General features: G+C 40.5%; 1 protein-coding gene across 2 annotated transcripts in view; it reads left to right on the top strand.

The window, feature by feature from the left end:
- Window positions 1-13,535, top strand: part of RAPGEF5 (Rap guanine nucleotide exchange factor 5) — a 240,670-nt gene that overhangs the window by 159,430 nt on the left and 67,705 nt on the right. For both annotated transcript variants that reach the window (XM_021935958.2, XM_031665317.1), the window contains 2 exons: window positions 4,577-4,695; window positions 5,155-5,243. In XM_021935958.2, coding sequence (XP_021791650.2) covers window positions 4,577-4,695; window positions 5,155-5,243 — 208 coding nt within the window. The remainder of the gene's footprint in view (window positions 1-4,576; window positions 4,696-5,154; window positions 5,244-13,535) is intronic.

Genomic DNA, 13,535 nt, shown 5'->3' with positions numbered 1-13,535 from the left:
TCATTACCTCTACCACTATGGAATAAAATTATATGAGCTATTAATGGTCCAGTAACTGATAACTGCATGATGTTTTATACTTCACAAAATACTTATCATATATTATCTTAAGTAGTGGCCAAGGCTTGGTGCTGTCTCACATGAGCTACTCTCAGGCTAAGACCCTGAATTAGAGCAGGTCATTCTGATCTGATGTATATGTAACTCCTTGCCTAGCTTTGCCATTGTCCAATTTAACAAGCATGCCAGCTGTTCTTCTCAGCTTAACCCGGTCTATTTGAGTGCCTCAGCTAAGCTGATGGTCAGAATGCAAAGCAGGGCAGGCCAGTGCCCTGTGGAGTTTGATGACCACCAGCAGAGTTTGACGATCCCTCCTTAGGAAGAGAATCTCTCAGTAAAATGTCCCTTCTCTCTGGGCTCTATCACAATTCACCAATTGAAATGTGTTCTTAGAGATTTAAGGTGTTCTTTGGGAGACTGAGGTGGGCAGATTGCTTGAGCTCAGCCTAGGCAAGACCAGCCTAGGCAACATGGTGAAACCCCGTCTCTACAAAATAAAATAAAATATTAGCTGGGCCAGTGGTATGTGCGTGTAGTCCCAGGTACTCAAGAGGCTGAGGTGGGAGGATCACTTGAGCCCAAGATGCAGAGGTGGCAGTGAGTTGAGATTGTGCTCCTGCATTCCAGCCTGGGTGACAGATTGAGAATGTCCTCCCACCCCACCCCACCACCACCCCCGAAAAAAGAAAAAAGAGATTTAAAGTGTTGCTCTCTAAACCTCCACTTTAAAATGCAAATACATTTATTCATCCTTTGTTTATAAACGTATTCAGTAAATGTTCATTGAGTGTGAAATGTCAAGATCTGGCTAACTATTGGGAATTCAAAGTAAAGAAGATAAGAGTACTTGCCCACAACTGAGCTTGGGCAAGGTGGGGGCAGAAAGTGCATCAGTAAGTGCTCCTGAGAGTGCTGAATTAGAAGGATACATGTGGTGCTGTGAGGTCACACAGAAGGGCCAACAAGATCAACCTGAAGACCGGGGTCTTCCTGGAGGAGGTGATTCTTGAAGTGAACTTTGTGGGATAAATAAGTGTTAGGCCAAGAAAGTTGTGAGATGAAAAGAGGTATAACAAGCTATTGGCTACAAATGCCTTCCTCTCAGTTAACATCTTCAGTTCATGTGTTCACAGACCTAAGGGCAAACAGCATTGGAATTCGTGCTACTGGTATGACTTCTTGAGTGTCGTAGTGTCAAGCTAGATGATTCTTCGCGTTTGCCATCTGAAAGGTTCTCAGGTACTGCCTGCTTCAGACAGGTTTGATTTTGGAGGAGGAATGAGTCTCTTCAAACTGACTTCTTTCCTTTATAATGAAATTTCCAAGATGTAGTCTTCTCTTCCTCCTTGTTCACTCACAGTTTAACACATTTTCCCCACTCCTGACCTTAAGTGGCCTTAGACTTACCATCTTTGTAAATGTTACAGTGTCAGGCAGGCGTTCCCCTGGGGTCTCCTGATATAGTGCTCTCCTGGCTCTCCTCCTGACTCATCTTGGTAGTGGTCTTCATGGTCTCTCTGTAAGTAGGCTCCCCCATGACTCGAATATTCTCCCACTTTACTTCTTCCCCTTACTGTGTTTTTAGCTCCTTTAATCCCCAATGCTCATAGTTCTGCCTCTTTCCTGCTCCTCCTTAACAATCTCTTCCATTACCAAAGCTTAAATAATTCATAAATTTGTCTCTACCTTCGACCTTTGTCCAGAGGCCTGGTTCTTTATTTCTGACTGCTTGCTAAACATCTGTGGCAGGCAGGCTGTCTTAGTACAGAACGTCAGTGTTTAAAATCAGAAGCATTGGTCTCACCAGAGCCGCTCCTTCGTACACTTTCTCCCCTGTTTAATGGTATTTCCATTCTCTCAGTCACCCATAGTTATCTTTGACCGTCAGATCCCATGGATTCTACTTTTGCATTGTCTCTTGCATTTGGCCACATCTTAGGGTGCTCACCCAGTTATACTTATGTTGTCATTGAGCCTATTAACTTGTCAGTTAAGAGCAGGGTACTCGCCTCACTCATCTTCACTTGCCACGTGGTGTCCAGAACAGTGCCTTATGCAAAGGAGGCAAGCCCTCACTATTTGTTGAATGAATGTCAATTAAGTGTTTTAATACTTTACCTGCATTTCATGAACTATTTGTCATTTAATATATTTTCTGTTATTGGTTCTCTTAATACTTTTAATCTTAACCAAGCAAGCACAAGAATAAAATTTCATACTCAGAACCTCAACTATGGTACTTCTGTTCTTTCTCAGGATGAGAAATTAGTTAAGCATGCATGGGTCAGGAAACATTAATTTACCTTTCCTTCTTGAGAGCCAGATGTAATACGTAGGATTATTACATTTTTATGGCAATTTTAGATAACATATTTCCCTTTGTACATTAATTTTTCTGCTTTTTCTCTTCCTTATTTTTAATAGGTCTTCAAAATGGAAAACTATCACAATGACATAGATGCTATTGATAGTACATCAATATGATTCAGCTCTTCCCCTGCCTGGCAGAGTGTGGCTGCTGTGCACATAGCCATGTAATACATATTAGTTACACAGGCATTAGAGAAGCCTTTCCCATCCATATGTATGTGCATGGCCTGTGGAAGTTAATAATGCCATATATCACATGCACATAGAATGTAAAACGTACTTCAGAATGACAGCAAGCTCATATAAAATGAGTATTGGCGCATGATTAAAGGAAACCAGGGAAATATTTTTGTCCTTTCAGAGAACAGAATTATTTGTTTGTTCTGTGTGTCTCAGCATCCCAGACCGTCATTCTGCCTTTTTGTTTTTTTGTTTTTTGTTTTTTTGGGGGGGGCGGCGTTGGTCAATATATGCATTTCTCTGCAGCCACCTTATTTCACTTCAGCCACATGGACAACAAAGGAACCCCTTTGGAGAAATGAAAGATAGCAATGACACATTGGTATTCATGTTACGGGAGTCCCACTGTCGTCCTCAGGGAGTTTAACAATGAATATCCAGCATTAATTGCCACAGTAACTGCATGCGTCTGACCTTGCTGAAATGTAATACATCAGTTTTACATAGTGAAATTATTTACCACTAAAAGATTAAAAAAGAATGATTATAAAATTATATTGCCGTTTAGAATGACACATATTTTTGTTTTTAAGAAAATCCTGGAGGACTTAAATGATTAGCTTACTGCATTTTCTTAGGAATCAGAATACCAGGAGGTAAAGTCACAATTTTATCAGTGATTTGGCTGGCAATTAGGCAAGATTAGTGCCTTCCTATTCTTATGAAAGGTGAATAAAATACATTGACATCCCTGATTAGCCTGTAGAACTAATTAATAAGGCACAATGGATATTTTTTTCTCTGTTGGGGGTGGGGTTATCCTCTTTTATATTTGTACCTGACGGTAGGTAGGTAGAATTTTCTGTCAGTAGGGGAAATGTGCTAGTAGCCCTAAGCACATAGTGCCCTTTTAAAAGAGGTGACATCATCTTTAAGGTGAAATCTACTTACTATCAACTTTTCTTCCTTTAATCTTTTGCTCAAATCCTCAGAAATAGGGAAGCTAGATTTTCTGACATGCATCTTACAGTTCCTTTTTCCCGGGCTACCTTACGCTTACTGGGTATTGCACACTGGGAGAATTTCACACTCAACACTCTGAAAGTGTTCATGGCTCCGAGTTGGAGGCCACCCTGCTGGGTCAGCAGCAAGCTGTCCTCTGTGACAGAGCCACGTCAGCGGGCCGCACTCGCTCTGGGCTGTGGAAGCTGTGTGTGCAGAAATGAATGATGGTTCAGCCGTCTCTCCTTTTTAAAAAGGGACTGAGGTGAAGAAAGTCTGTGCACTCATCCATGACATCTGAATTTCAGCCTAGACGAGATTCTAACTAGAGATCCATTTTGCTTGTATTCTGGCAAAACAAGTACATGATAAATTTGAAGGCCCTCTCAAGTCTGAAAAAAAATTGAACTGAATGATGGAGTGGGTCGTTTTTTTTTTTTTTTTCTTGCCTGCCTTTTAAAGTAAGGGTGTAAAGTAAATGAATATATGTATTGATTATGACTGTGGAATATGGCTTACTCATTGTCTTCATGTGTAAATAATGTATATTTTGTATGATTCAACTTTAATAGAGTGTTTAATAAACATCTGCCAGGTAAAAGAGAATATAGTACACATGTAATTAATATGTTGTGCTTTTTGAAACTTTGAATTTTGTAGTCTCTAAATTGTTTAGGTAGTTTTAAAAATAAACTCTGAATTCCATCTCCACTTTGTTTTCTATTTCCTTTAAAGTATGTATGTCTCTAATGTTGTAAGTTTTCATAGCATTTGAGCCTGGATACTTTAATATTAGAGGGAGATTTTTGACCAGACTCCTAATTTATTCTGAATCTTTAAAGAGATGATACTGTAAAGCAACTCTAGAAAATATAGCTTTAGTTAGCTCCTTCCCACCCCTGCCCCTTTTAATTTTCTCTCTCTTTTTCCTTCTCTCATCCATCATCCCTGTCCACAATTAAAGCAAGATGATGAAGTGACGACTGTTCAGGTTAAAGAGCAAGACCAGAGCGTCCTGGTGCTGAAGAAAGTGCAGTGCTGCGGCCCAGCCCCCACAGCTGGGAGTGCGGAGAGCCATTGGAGGTGAGAGTTTCCCTGCAGCCACAGAGGCACGCGCTCCCGTTTCCTTTTCCCTGCCTGCCTTCCCTTCCCTTGCTCCATCTCACTCGCTCTCTGCCTCCTCTACCCTCCCTCCCTCTCTTTTCTCTCCGCCTCTCCAGCGTTCTAGCTGACTGCAGAGCTCTTAGCAGCCAGATGGACTCAGTTCCCAGTGAAAGGACAGGGATGGCAAGATCTTTTAGCATTTAGGGGATGCCTTTGTTAGTAACCGTTCACAATGGGCAGCTCCCGGCTGAGGGTCTTTGACCCTCATTTGGAGAGGAAAGATTCCGCCGCCGCGCTCTCAGACCGAGAGCTGCCCTTGCCTACCTTCGATGTGCCTTATTTCAAATACATCGACGAGGAGGATGAGGACGATGAATGGAGCAGCCGCTCGCAGTCTTCCACCGAGGATGACTCAGTGGACTCTCTGCTCTCTGACAGATATGTGGTGGTGTCCGGGACCCCGGAGAAGATTTTGGAGCACCTTTTGAATGACTTGCACCTGGAAGAAGTCCAGGACAAAGAAACAGGTAAGGCTCTGAGTAGCTCATGCTTCCAGACTTACAGCGGCTGATGCCCTTGTCAGTACCCTCAGGGGCAAGGTTCCCACTGTTAGCTGAAACCAGGGTGGGGAGAAATAGCATATGCTTTGTGCGACTCATCCCTTGCCTTGTGCTGATTTGTTTAAATCCAGTAAATGGACACATGTAGATCCCAAGCAGTTTCCCGGGAAGTAGCTGTACAAAGAAAATGATATGAAGGCAGCTGTTCTTGTTTCTTTGGCAATTTTTCCCAAATCTCACCTAAAGGCAGTTGGCAAGAGACCAACATTCAATAGCAACATTCAGTGGAAAGAAATACAAGGGGGAGGAGGGTTAGCAGGCGTTCACCTGGCATGTAGGCAGTGCTGAGCTGCGGGGAGCAGCCTCTGTGTTGAAATGTCAACAATTAATGCAACTACTCAGCAGCTACATGCTTAGTGGCAACTTCTGCCTTTTTCCAAGTGGTTTACAAACTGCCTGGTCAGAACAAGCCCTGAGGTGCAGACTGTGGTACTCCCAGCTCTTCAAAGCAGAAACTGTAATGCACTAAAGCCTTACTGATCAGACTTCTTGTCTTTTAAATTTAATCTGAGAGTAGAACACTCACTTTGCTTTTCCACCCATGCACTTTTGGAAACACTACTATTCCACTTACAAAATGACTTATCGGTAACTTCCTTTATCTCAGAAGGCAGAGTACTTGCTTCTCTTAACCAGAATTGGTAATTTGTTCCATGCTGGAGCATTTATTCCAATGAATAGGCCTCTGACTGTAGCCTGCATTTTGCAACTTGATCCCTTAACTGAAATGCACTTTTTGCTCCTTCCATAGCACCTGTGAGACCCACAGTTTCCTTAGGTTTTTACCATGCAGGAAGGATTTTGAAATGACAGCTTAGGTGGGAACAAGAATTTCCTTGTGTCCCTGGAGTTTTGTCTGAACGTAAGTGATGTCTGGGTTTATATTGCGTTATAAAGGACAATAAGAGAAACAAGAATGTGTGAAATACGTAAATGGGAAGAAAACAGTATCAAAATGACCTAATCATGTATCCTACAGTAAAATTATTGTGTGATTTTAAAATTCAGATAAATACCCTATTTTGCATATGTCTGAAGACAAAATCAATAGTTGTCATTTATATACACTAAACAAACAACTAAAAGAAAAATATATTCTCTTGGCATTTGCTAGGTTGATTTTGTATGTCTATAGATTAATATTTTGTGCGTTTGAGCACTATTCCCATGTTCTGCTTCATCAAATATAATCATCATGGAAGGTGGGTCTAATTTTCAGTCTACTGATTACCAGACTGCTTTACACAGGTGTTTTGAGCTAGAATACAGACAAATGATGTGTCATGGAAAAGACACTTTAGTAGGGGTTTGGAAAGATTGAATACTTTGTTCTTCTTAATAACACTACAGTTCTGTAGTGCAAGACTTTGTGTCTGGGTTACATTAGTAAGCAGGGAAATTATTATAACCTGCCCAGGCCTAGCTTGATTTCTTTTTCTTTTTAATTGTCATGAGTTTGTGTTCTCTTTGCTTTTGAGAAAATGGCTCAGGTGCTCACAGGTTCCCACTACTTAACACTGAGAATGACAAATCACTCTTATTATTGTTGCTAATGTCAGAATTTGCCTCCTATTAGGAAATATAGTGATTTGCATCCTGTCTAGTGACTTATTCTTGCTTTCTTCTCAGTTATACCAACCCTTGGATCATGTATGTCACTTCTGCCATGTGCTCACAAAGCCAAGAGGACCAGGACTTCATGGCTTGACTCTCCTAGCACCAACCTAAGTGGGGAAGAAGGGGTTGGTTGGGGTCACCTCACCTAATTCCTGCTCATTTCCTTAGAGTTTGGGGGAAGGACACACATGAAACGTTAGAGTTTTGCGGAGACATCTGAGTGGCAAAAGTGGTAACAACTTTCACCAAAGAAAGATTTTATGAAAATGGAAAAGTCAACTTTGGAGAAAATGATTAATGTGTGTATAAAAGAGATGCCTAAGTGGAAGTCAGTGTAGCTCTTCCAAACTTCAAGAACGACAGTTGGAGAAAACACAACAGAAAAGCCACCACGTGGTTTCTGTTAATAAGATTATAAGAAATATAATAAATATAAAATAAATGTGTGCAAATTGAAGAAAAGGAGATATTAATAGCTCAAATACTAAGTGAATCAGGTATTTAAAGTAACAGGACCCCTTGTCGCTTACAAAGGTGAATTCTAGTTCTTTATCTCGGTCAGGTAAGCAACCCTCATTATCAAAGGCCGGGGTGTGCAGGAGCTGAAGAGAGTTGCATAAACCATATGGAGGACAGATGGAGGAAAATGAGAAGGGGCTGCAATAAAAGTACACAGCAGCATTTTTATGTTCTTGAGCGCCCCTTTTAGGGAGATGGAGCCATCTGGGGCCGCGTGCAGCCATATGGTGGCCCTCCACATGGCCCAATAGCAGTGAGGAGGAGAGAGTCCATGGGAGACAAGGAATGGTCCTGGAGACTGAGATGAGCCTGTTCTGGATTCTTACATTTTTGGACCCACCAGAGGCTGGGGAGTATAACTGAACAAGAGATGTGAGTAATTTCTCATCCCTTTCCCACAGAAGTCACTAATTTGTGAAAATGTAGATGCAGGACCCAATAGAGGAGGCCCTCTGTGCTCCCATAGGATAAGTGGAAGTGATTACTGATTGATGTTAACATACGACTAAAGTTTACTCCATTGAATATAGCAGGGAGGAGAATGCCAGGGCTATTAAAATAAGGCATTTCTGTTGTTTCTGGACTCAAGAATAGAATAGGAAACAACTAAACAATTCATATAGTATTCTATCAGCAAATCAAGCTTTTTAAAGGAAAAATAATTCTAGAGATGAAAGCAACCTACTAATGATTTTCCTAAATGAGTTGACTCACGCACACCTACTATATCTATTTTCATAATCCCTCAAGTACATAGGCTTCCTCCTTGGTAGTGAAAGGAACAAGAAGTCATCCAGTGATATCTGTGGAATGAAGGAATGCATGAGTGAATGAGTGAATTTCTTTCTTTTTTTTTTTTTTTTTTTTTTTGAGATGGAGTCTCTCTGTCACCCAGCTGGAGTGCAATGGCATGATCTTGGCTCACTGCAACCTCTGTCTCTGGGGTTCAAGCGATTCTCCTGCCTCAACCTCCAGAGTAGCTGGGACTATAGGGGCCCATGACCACGCCCTGCTAATTTTTGTATTTTTGGTAGGGACAGAGTTTCACCATGTTGGTCAGGCTGGTCTTGAACTCCTGACCTCGTGATCTGCCTGCCTCGGCCTCCCAAAGTGCTGGAATTACAGGCATCAGCCACCGTGCTTGGCCGAGTGAATTTCCTAAACTCTTAAAGAGAAGATCAATGGGAAGTGCTGAAAAGAAACAAGCAAACTGACCAGGCATTTGGGTCTTTATTTGCAGCCAGTTTTGAAATGTTCATTCATCTGTGACAAGATCCCTTTTTGTTTACTAAGTTAGCAGTAACACTCCCTGAGAGCAAGCAGGAATGAAATTCATTGTCATCTAAATTTTTCAACATTTTCTTCTTTTGTCCGATAGTTCTTCATTGTTTAAAGTAGGAAAACTGAGTCTGGTAACTAGATATTTGTGAACCTGGACAGTGATTGAAGCTGTTTTCAAAGATTTCCTTTTTTTTTCCCCCAAGGTTCAGGTTTTGCCTTGAAATATTTTGAAGTGTTAGAGGAAAATCAAGTTGTTTTTGGAGCTTTATCTTTTCCCAGAAATGGGGCAAACATCACTGGGCATGAGATTTACATGAGAGAATTACAAGGAAGGCAAGAAAGAAAAAGAAACAAGGAGCAGTGAGTTAGAGGAGTTGGAGGGATGGGGGAGCAAGTTTGGGCCCAGCCAGTCCTGCTCTGTTGTGGTCCTGCTAGTGACTGTACCTAGTTAACCCTTTCTCCTGCCTAGAGAGGATAAAGTGTGTTTTGCTTACAGATACTTCTGTAGTGAATGATGATTTCTGTTTCAAAGCAGGGGGAAAACTGTGGATTATATGGAGAAACCCCTTCTTATTGATTTTTCTTTCTGAATCTATCTTATGACAGGTCTACCTTAGGGAAAACATAGGAAATATGTTATTTCCCATTTCCTTATTCATCTTTTTGAAGAAAATGTACTTATGATTACAGGTTTCCAAGAAAAAAAAAAGCCAACAGAGAATAGAATAGTAGGAATAGGTAAAGCCTACCAGCTGATTCTCATTAGGCCTGACCTGATTTCTTTTAGGTATGGCTGCTTTTTTTTTTTTTTTTTTTAATTTCATGAGGTTATCATTCAGTATATTCTGTTAACATGCCTCTGTGTGGAAATGTCTATACAACCCGCCTTGATTCTTTCAGAGATACCTCAGTGTTGGGGGGTTGGCGTTTAGCAGCACATAGTAGGTTGAGCATGTGATTGAAGGAGTGAGTTCGTTACTGTTCTAAAGAGGAAACAACCTCTGTGAAAGTGCCTGTTTTATATTATAGGAGTGTCTCACTCAACTGATACAGTCCAGAAGCTCTTGATGGTCAACCTAGTGACTTTTATTTTTTTATTTTTATTTTTTTTTGAGATGGAGTCTCACTTTGTCACCAGGCTGGAGTGCAGTGGCACTATCTCGGCTCGCTGCAACCTCCACCTCCCAAGTTCAAGTGATTCTCCTGCCTCAGCCTCCCGAGTAGCTGGGACCACAGGTGCGAACCACCACGCCCGGCTAATTTTTGTATTTTCGGTGGAGGCGGGGTTTCACCATGTTAGCCAGGATAGTCTCAATCTCTCGACCTCGTGATCCACCCGCCTCGGCCTCTCAAAGTGCTGGGATTACAGACGTGAGCCACTGCGCCCGGCTGTGATGTTTTTTAAGCATTGCACTGAGAAAACATTGAGTAAAGCGAGGACAGGTACCTCATTTTCTATTAACTTTTTAATTTTGTCTCCTGCCAACACCAAGCTCATGATAATCCCTTGATATTTAATTATGTAATTTTCATGGAGGAAAATTAAGAATATCTTTCTTCTCCTTGGAAAGATGGAAGACAATGTAAGTGAACTTATTCCTTGCTTACCTTACCTTTTAGCATTCCTGGAATGATGCTGGGTGCCTCTATTCCAGGCTTTCTCTCCCAGGTTGCCAGACCATAATAACCCTGTAGCAGCATGTCTTTTGCAGTACTAAAACTTTCTGAGGGTAGGTAAATATTTAGATGGCAGTAAGTCTTTTCATGATTTTGTACAATTGTACATGTACATGGAATTATCTTGTATTTATATCTTTTTATTTCTGTAAGGTCATGTAATAAACAGACCAGTGTAGCTTATCTGTAGCTGCACATTAGCAGCACCTGGGATGCTTTTAACAAAACAGCAATGTCCTGAGATCCTAATTCCGTTGGGCTGAGTTGGTGCCTAGGCCTTAAGGCCTTTAAAAGTTCCCCAGGTGATGCAATCTGCAGCCAAGTTGAAAGCCACTGAAATAGAACATTGTCTCACTTCCACGTTTTGAAAGACCAATTCCAGGTTTCTAATGGTTATAGATATACAGAGAATTGGGAACTTCTTTCCCGCTTTCCAACTCCTCTGACAGGACTGTGTGTTCAGCCTCATGTCCGCTGGCCCCTGCCCTGGAGTTCTGCAGCCTGAGAAGTTCATAACTGACAAACTTACACTGCCAGTCCATGCATTAAAGTGGTTTTGGATAAAAGGACACCATCAGAGGGGACAGAGGTACTGGACACACAAAATGTTTGGTTTTTCATCTCTTGGAATGAGAAGATGTGACTATAGTGAACAAAAACCATTTGGATTTTTGTGGGTTGTGTCACACGACACAAATTCCTGGGTGGTCCTTAGGTGTCACAGCCAAGAATGCTTCTGAGAGAAATCATGTTTTAAGAAAGGAGAAAATGCACATAGCAGAGTAGAAAGGTTACTAAAATGAGATTCTAAAGTCTTGAGTACCAGATCTGGGCTCCATTAAAAAAACAGCCAGAGACTTTGAGCAATTAATAAATGAAATGATCTCTGAGGTATCTTTCATCACTAAAACCCTTTGATTCAAAGGGATCTATATTTTCTTTCCTTGCAAACTATGTTACAGAACCGTAGAATTTTAGATGGGAGGGAGACCTGAGAATTCGTGTAGGTGACCTCCAAAGTCATTTTATGCTGGAAACACCTCGTGCAGCCCTTGCACGAGGGCTTAGGAAATTTGGTCTAATTTCATATTACTGCTACTTTTCTTCAGCCTCATAGAGCTGTTAGAATGTTGACAGGGTATTAAGCTTAGAATCTAAGGCTGAGTGGCCATACCTGGTGATGATTTAACTGTGTTTTTATATAACCTTGTCCAATGGGAAACTTTTTAAGTTCCTTTGAGAAATTATGCCATAACATTTCTAAAGAATAGCTTTGATTTATCACCCTACTACTAAATTCCATTTGCAGAGTTTTATTACCAAGCCATTTTGGGATATTCAGAAATAGTGTTGCAGGAGAAAAGCAGCAGTTTTCCCTCAGTGATGAAATATATTACATCATATCTCTTCTACTAGCCATTTCCCTGCAATTCCTTAACTTTTAGCTTTATACACTGCTTCTATAAAAAATGTAACAGTGCATTTTTAGTTATTGAGTTTCTGCATGCACCTGAATGAATACATTAGAAAAATTTAGTTCCTTTATTTATTTAATTCCTTTAAATATCTTTGACCTCCAATTGCATAGGCACTGTTCTAAATGCCAGGGATACAAAATAGAGAAACTACTTACCCTCCTGAAGGCTTATATTCTATTGGAGGGAATCAGACAATAAACAAAATAAGTAAGAAAATATTGTATATTAGATGATGGGTTGCTAAATAGCCAATATCATTATAGGCACGTATTTGGGATAACTATATCCATGTCTTTAAAAATAAAAAAGCTGGAGGATATTTTAATGTATTTAAAGTATTTTAAGAATTAATGTGAAACCTCTAGTCAAATGCAACAAATTTCAGAATCAAAAGAAACACACTTAATTGAAATTTTTAAAATAACATAAAAGAAATTTGAAGTATGTATAGGTATCCCCAGATGGTAAATCACTATTGTTAGAACCCATAGAATCTACATTTGTGGAAATGTTTAATAAGGATATCAGCCTTTTACCATCTTAAACTGTGAAGATCGCTTTATCCAAGGCAAATAACTGGACTGGGCTGCTACTTAGTCTTTTTCAGCTTTTTGAAACTGTCACTTTAAAATCTTAGATTAAGCACTTTGGGAGCCCAAGGTGGGTGGATGACGTGAGGTCAGGGGTTTGAGACCAGCCTGGCCAACATAGTGAAACCCCGCCTCTACTAAAAATACAAAAATTAGCCAGAAGTGGTGGCGCTGAGGCATGAGAATTGCTTGAATGCTAGAGGGGGAGGTTTCAGTGAGCTGAGATTGCACCACTGCAGTACAGCCTGGGCGACAGAGTGAGACTCTGTCTCAAAAAAAAAAAAAAAAAATTAAGATTAATTTGTTTGCATACATGCTAATAAAAACAAAATCAATGAAAGACTGAATTCATTAGCACAAACTCCAGCTGCCCTGGGTGTGCGTCAGATGCAGATGAAGAGTACCACTGTTTGGTAAGGGCTTGTTTTTCCAGATAAAGCAAAGACTTGAAACAGCTGTCCACAGTGACAGTACAAATCCCCAAAATGGTGTCAAGAGAGAAAAAGTGCTCAAGTTAGAATATGATTTCTGTTCTACTTTATAATGTGTGTGCTGTGGTTTTGTTTTGGTTTGGTTTGGATTTTGGTAGTTCCTTGAGCTTCTCTCCTAATTACTGATACGGAGAATGTAATGTATAGTATTTGTTGACCATAATCGAAGCATTGGAAGGCTTTATAAATTAGTGACAGGTGATGAGATAATTAGAATTGTATAGAAATTTTCTCAGTTATTTCACTTATAAAAGCAGAGGCTTTAGGCCACATGACATTTGAGAACCCTTCTAGCTATGAGAACCAGGTTCAAAGATTACTCCAGACATCAATTTATTTATTCAAACCTTGTTCCATTAGATGGATCCTTGTGCAAGATAATTATCCCCCTTTGATGGACATAGAAGCCAAGGTAGAAGTTAATTCAGTTGCTTCAGTGATGGAGCTACCATTTGAATCGGGAAATGAGCCCAAATATATTCCGAGTTTTATCCCAAAGATTATTTTTGCTAGAGACTGGAATCATGGATGAAAAGCATAATTGAA

The sequence above is a fragment of the Papio anubis genome, chromosome 4, assembly GCF_008728515.1.
Source record: "Papio anubis isolate 15944 chromosome 4, Panubis1.0, whole genome shotgun sequence".
NCBI lineage: Eukaryota > Metazoa > Chordata > Mammalia > Primates > Cercopithecidae > Papio > Papio anubis.
This window is presented reverse-complemented; position numbering and strand designations above follow the sequence as displayed.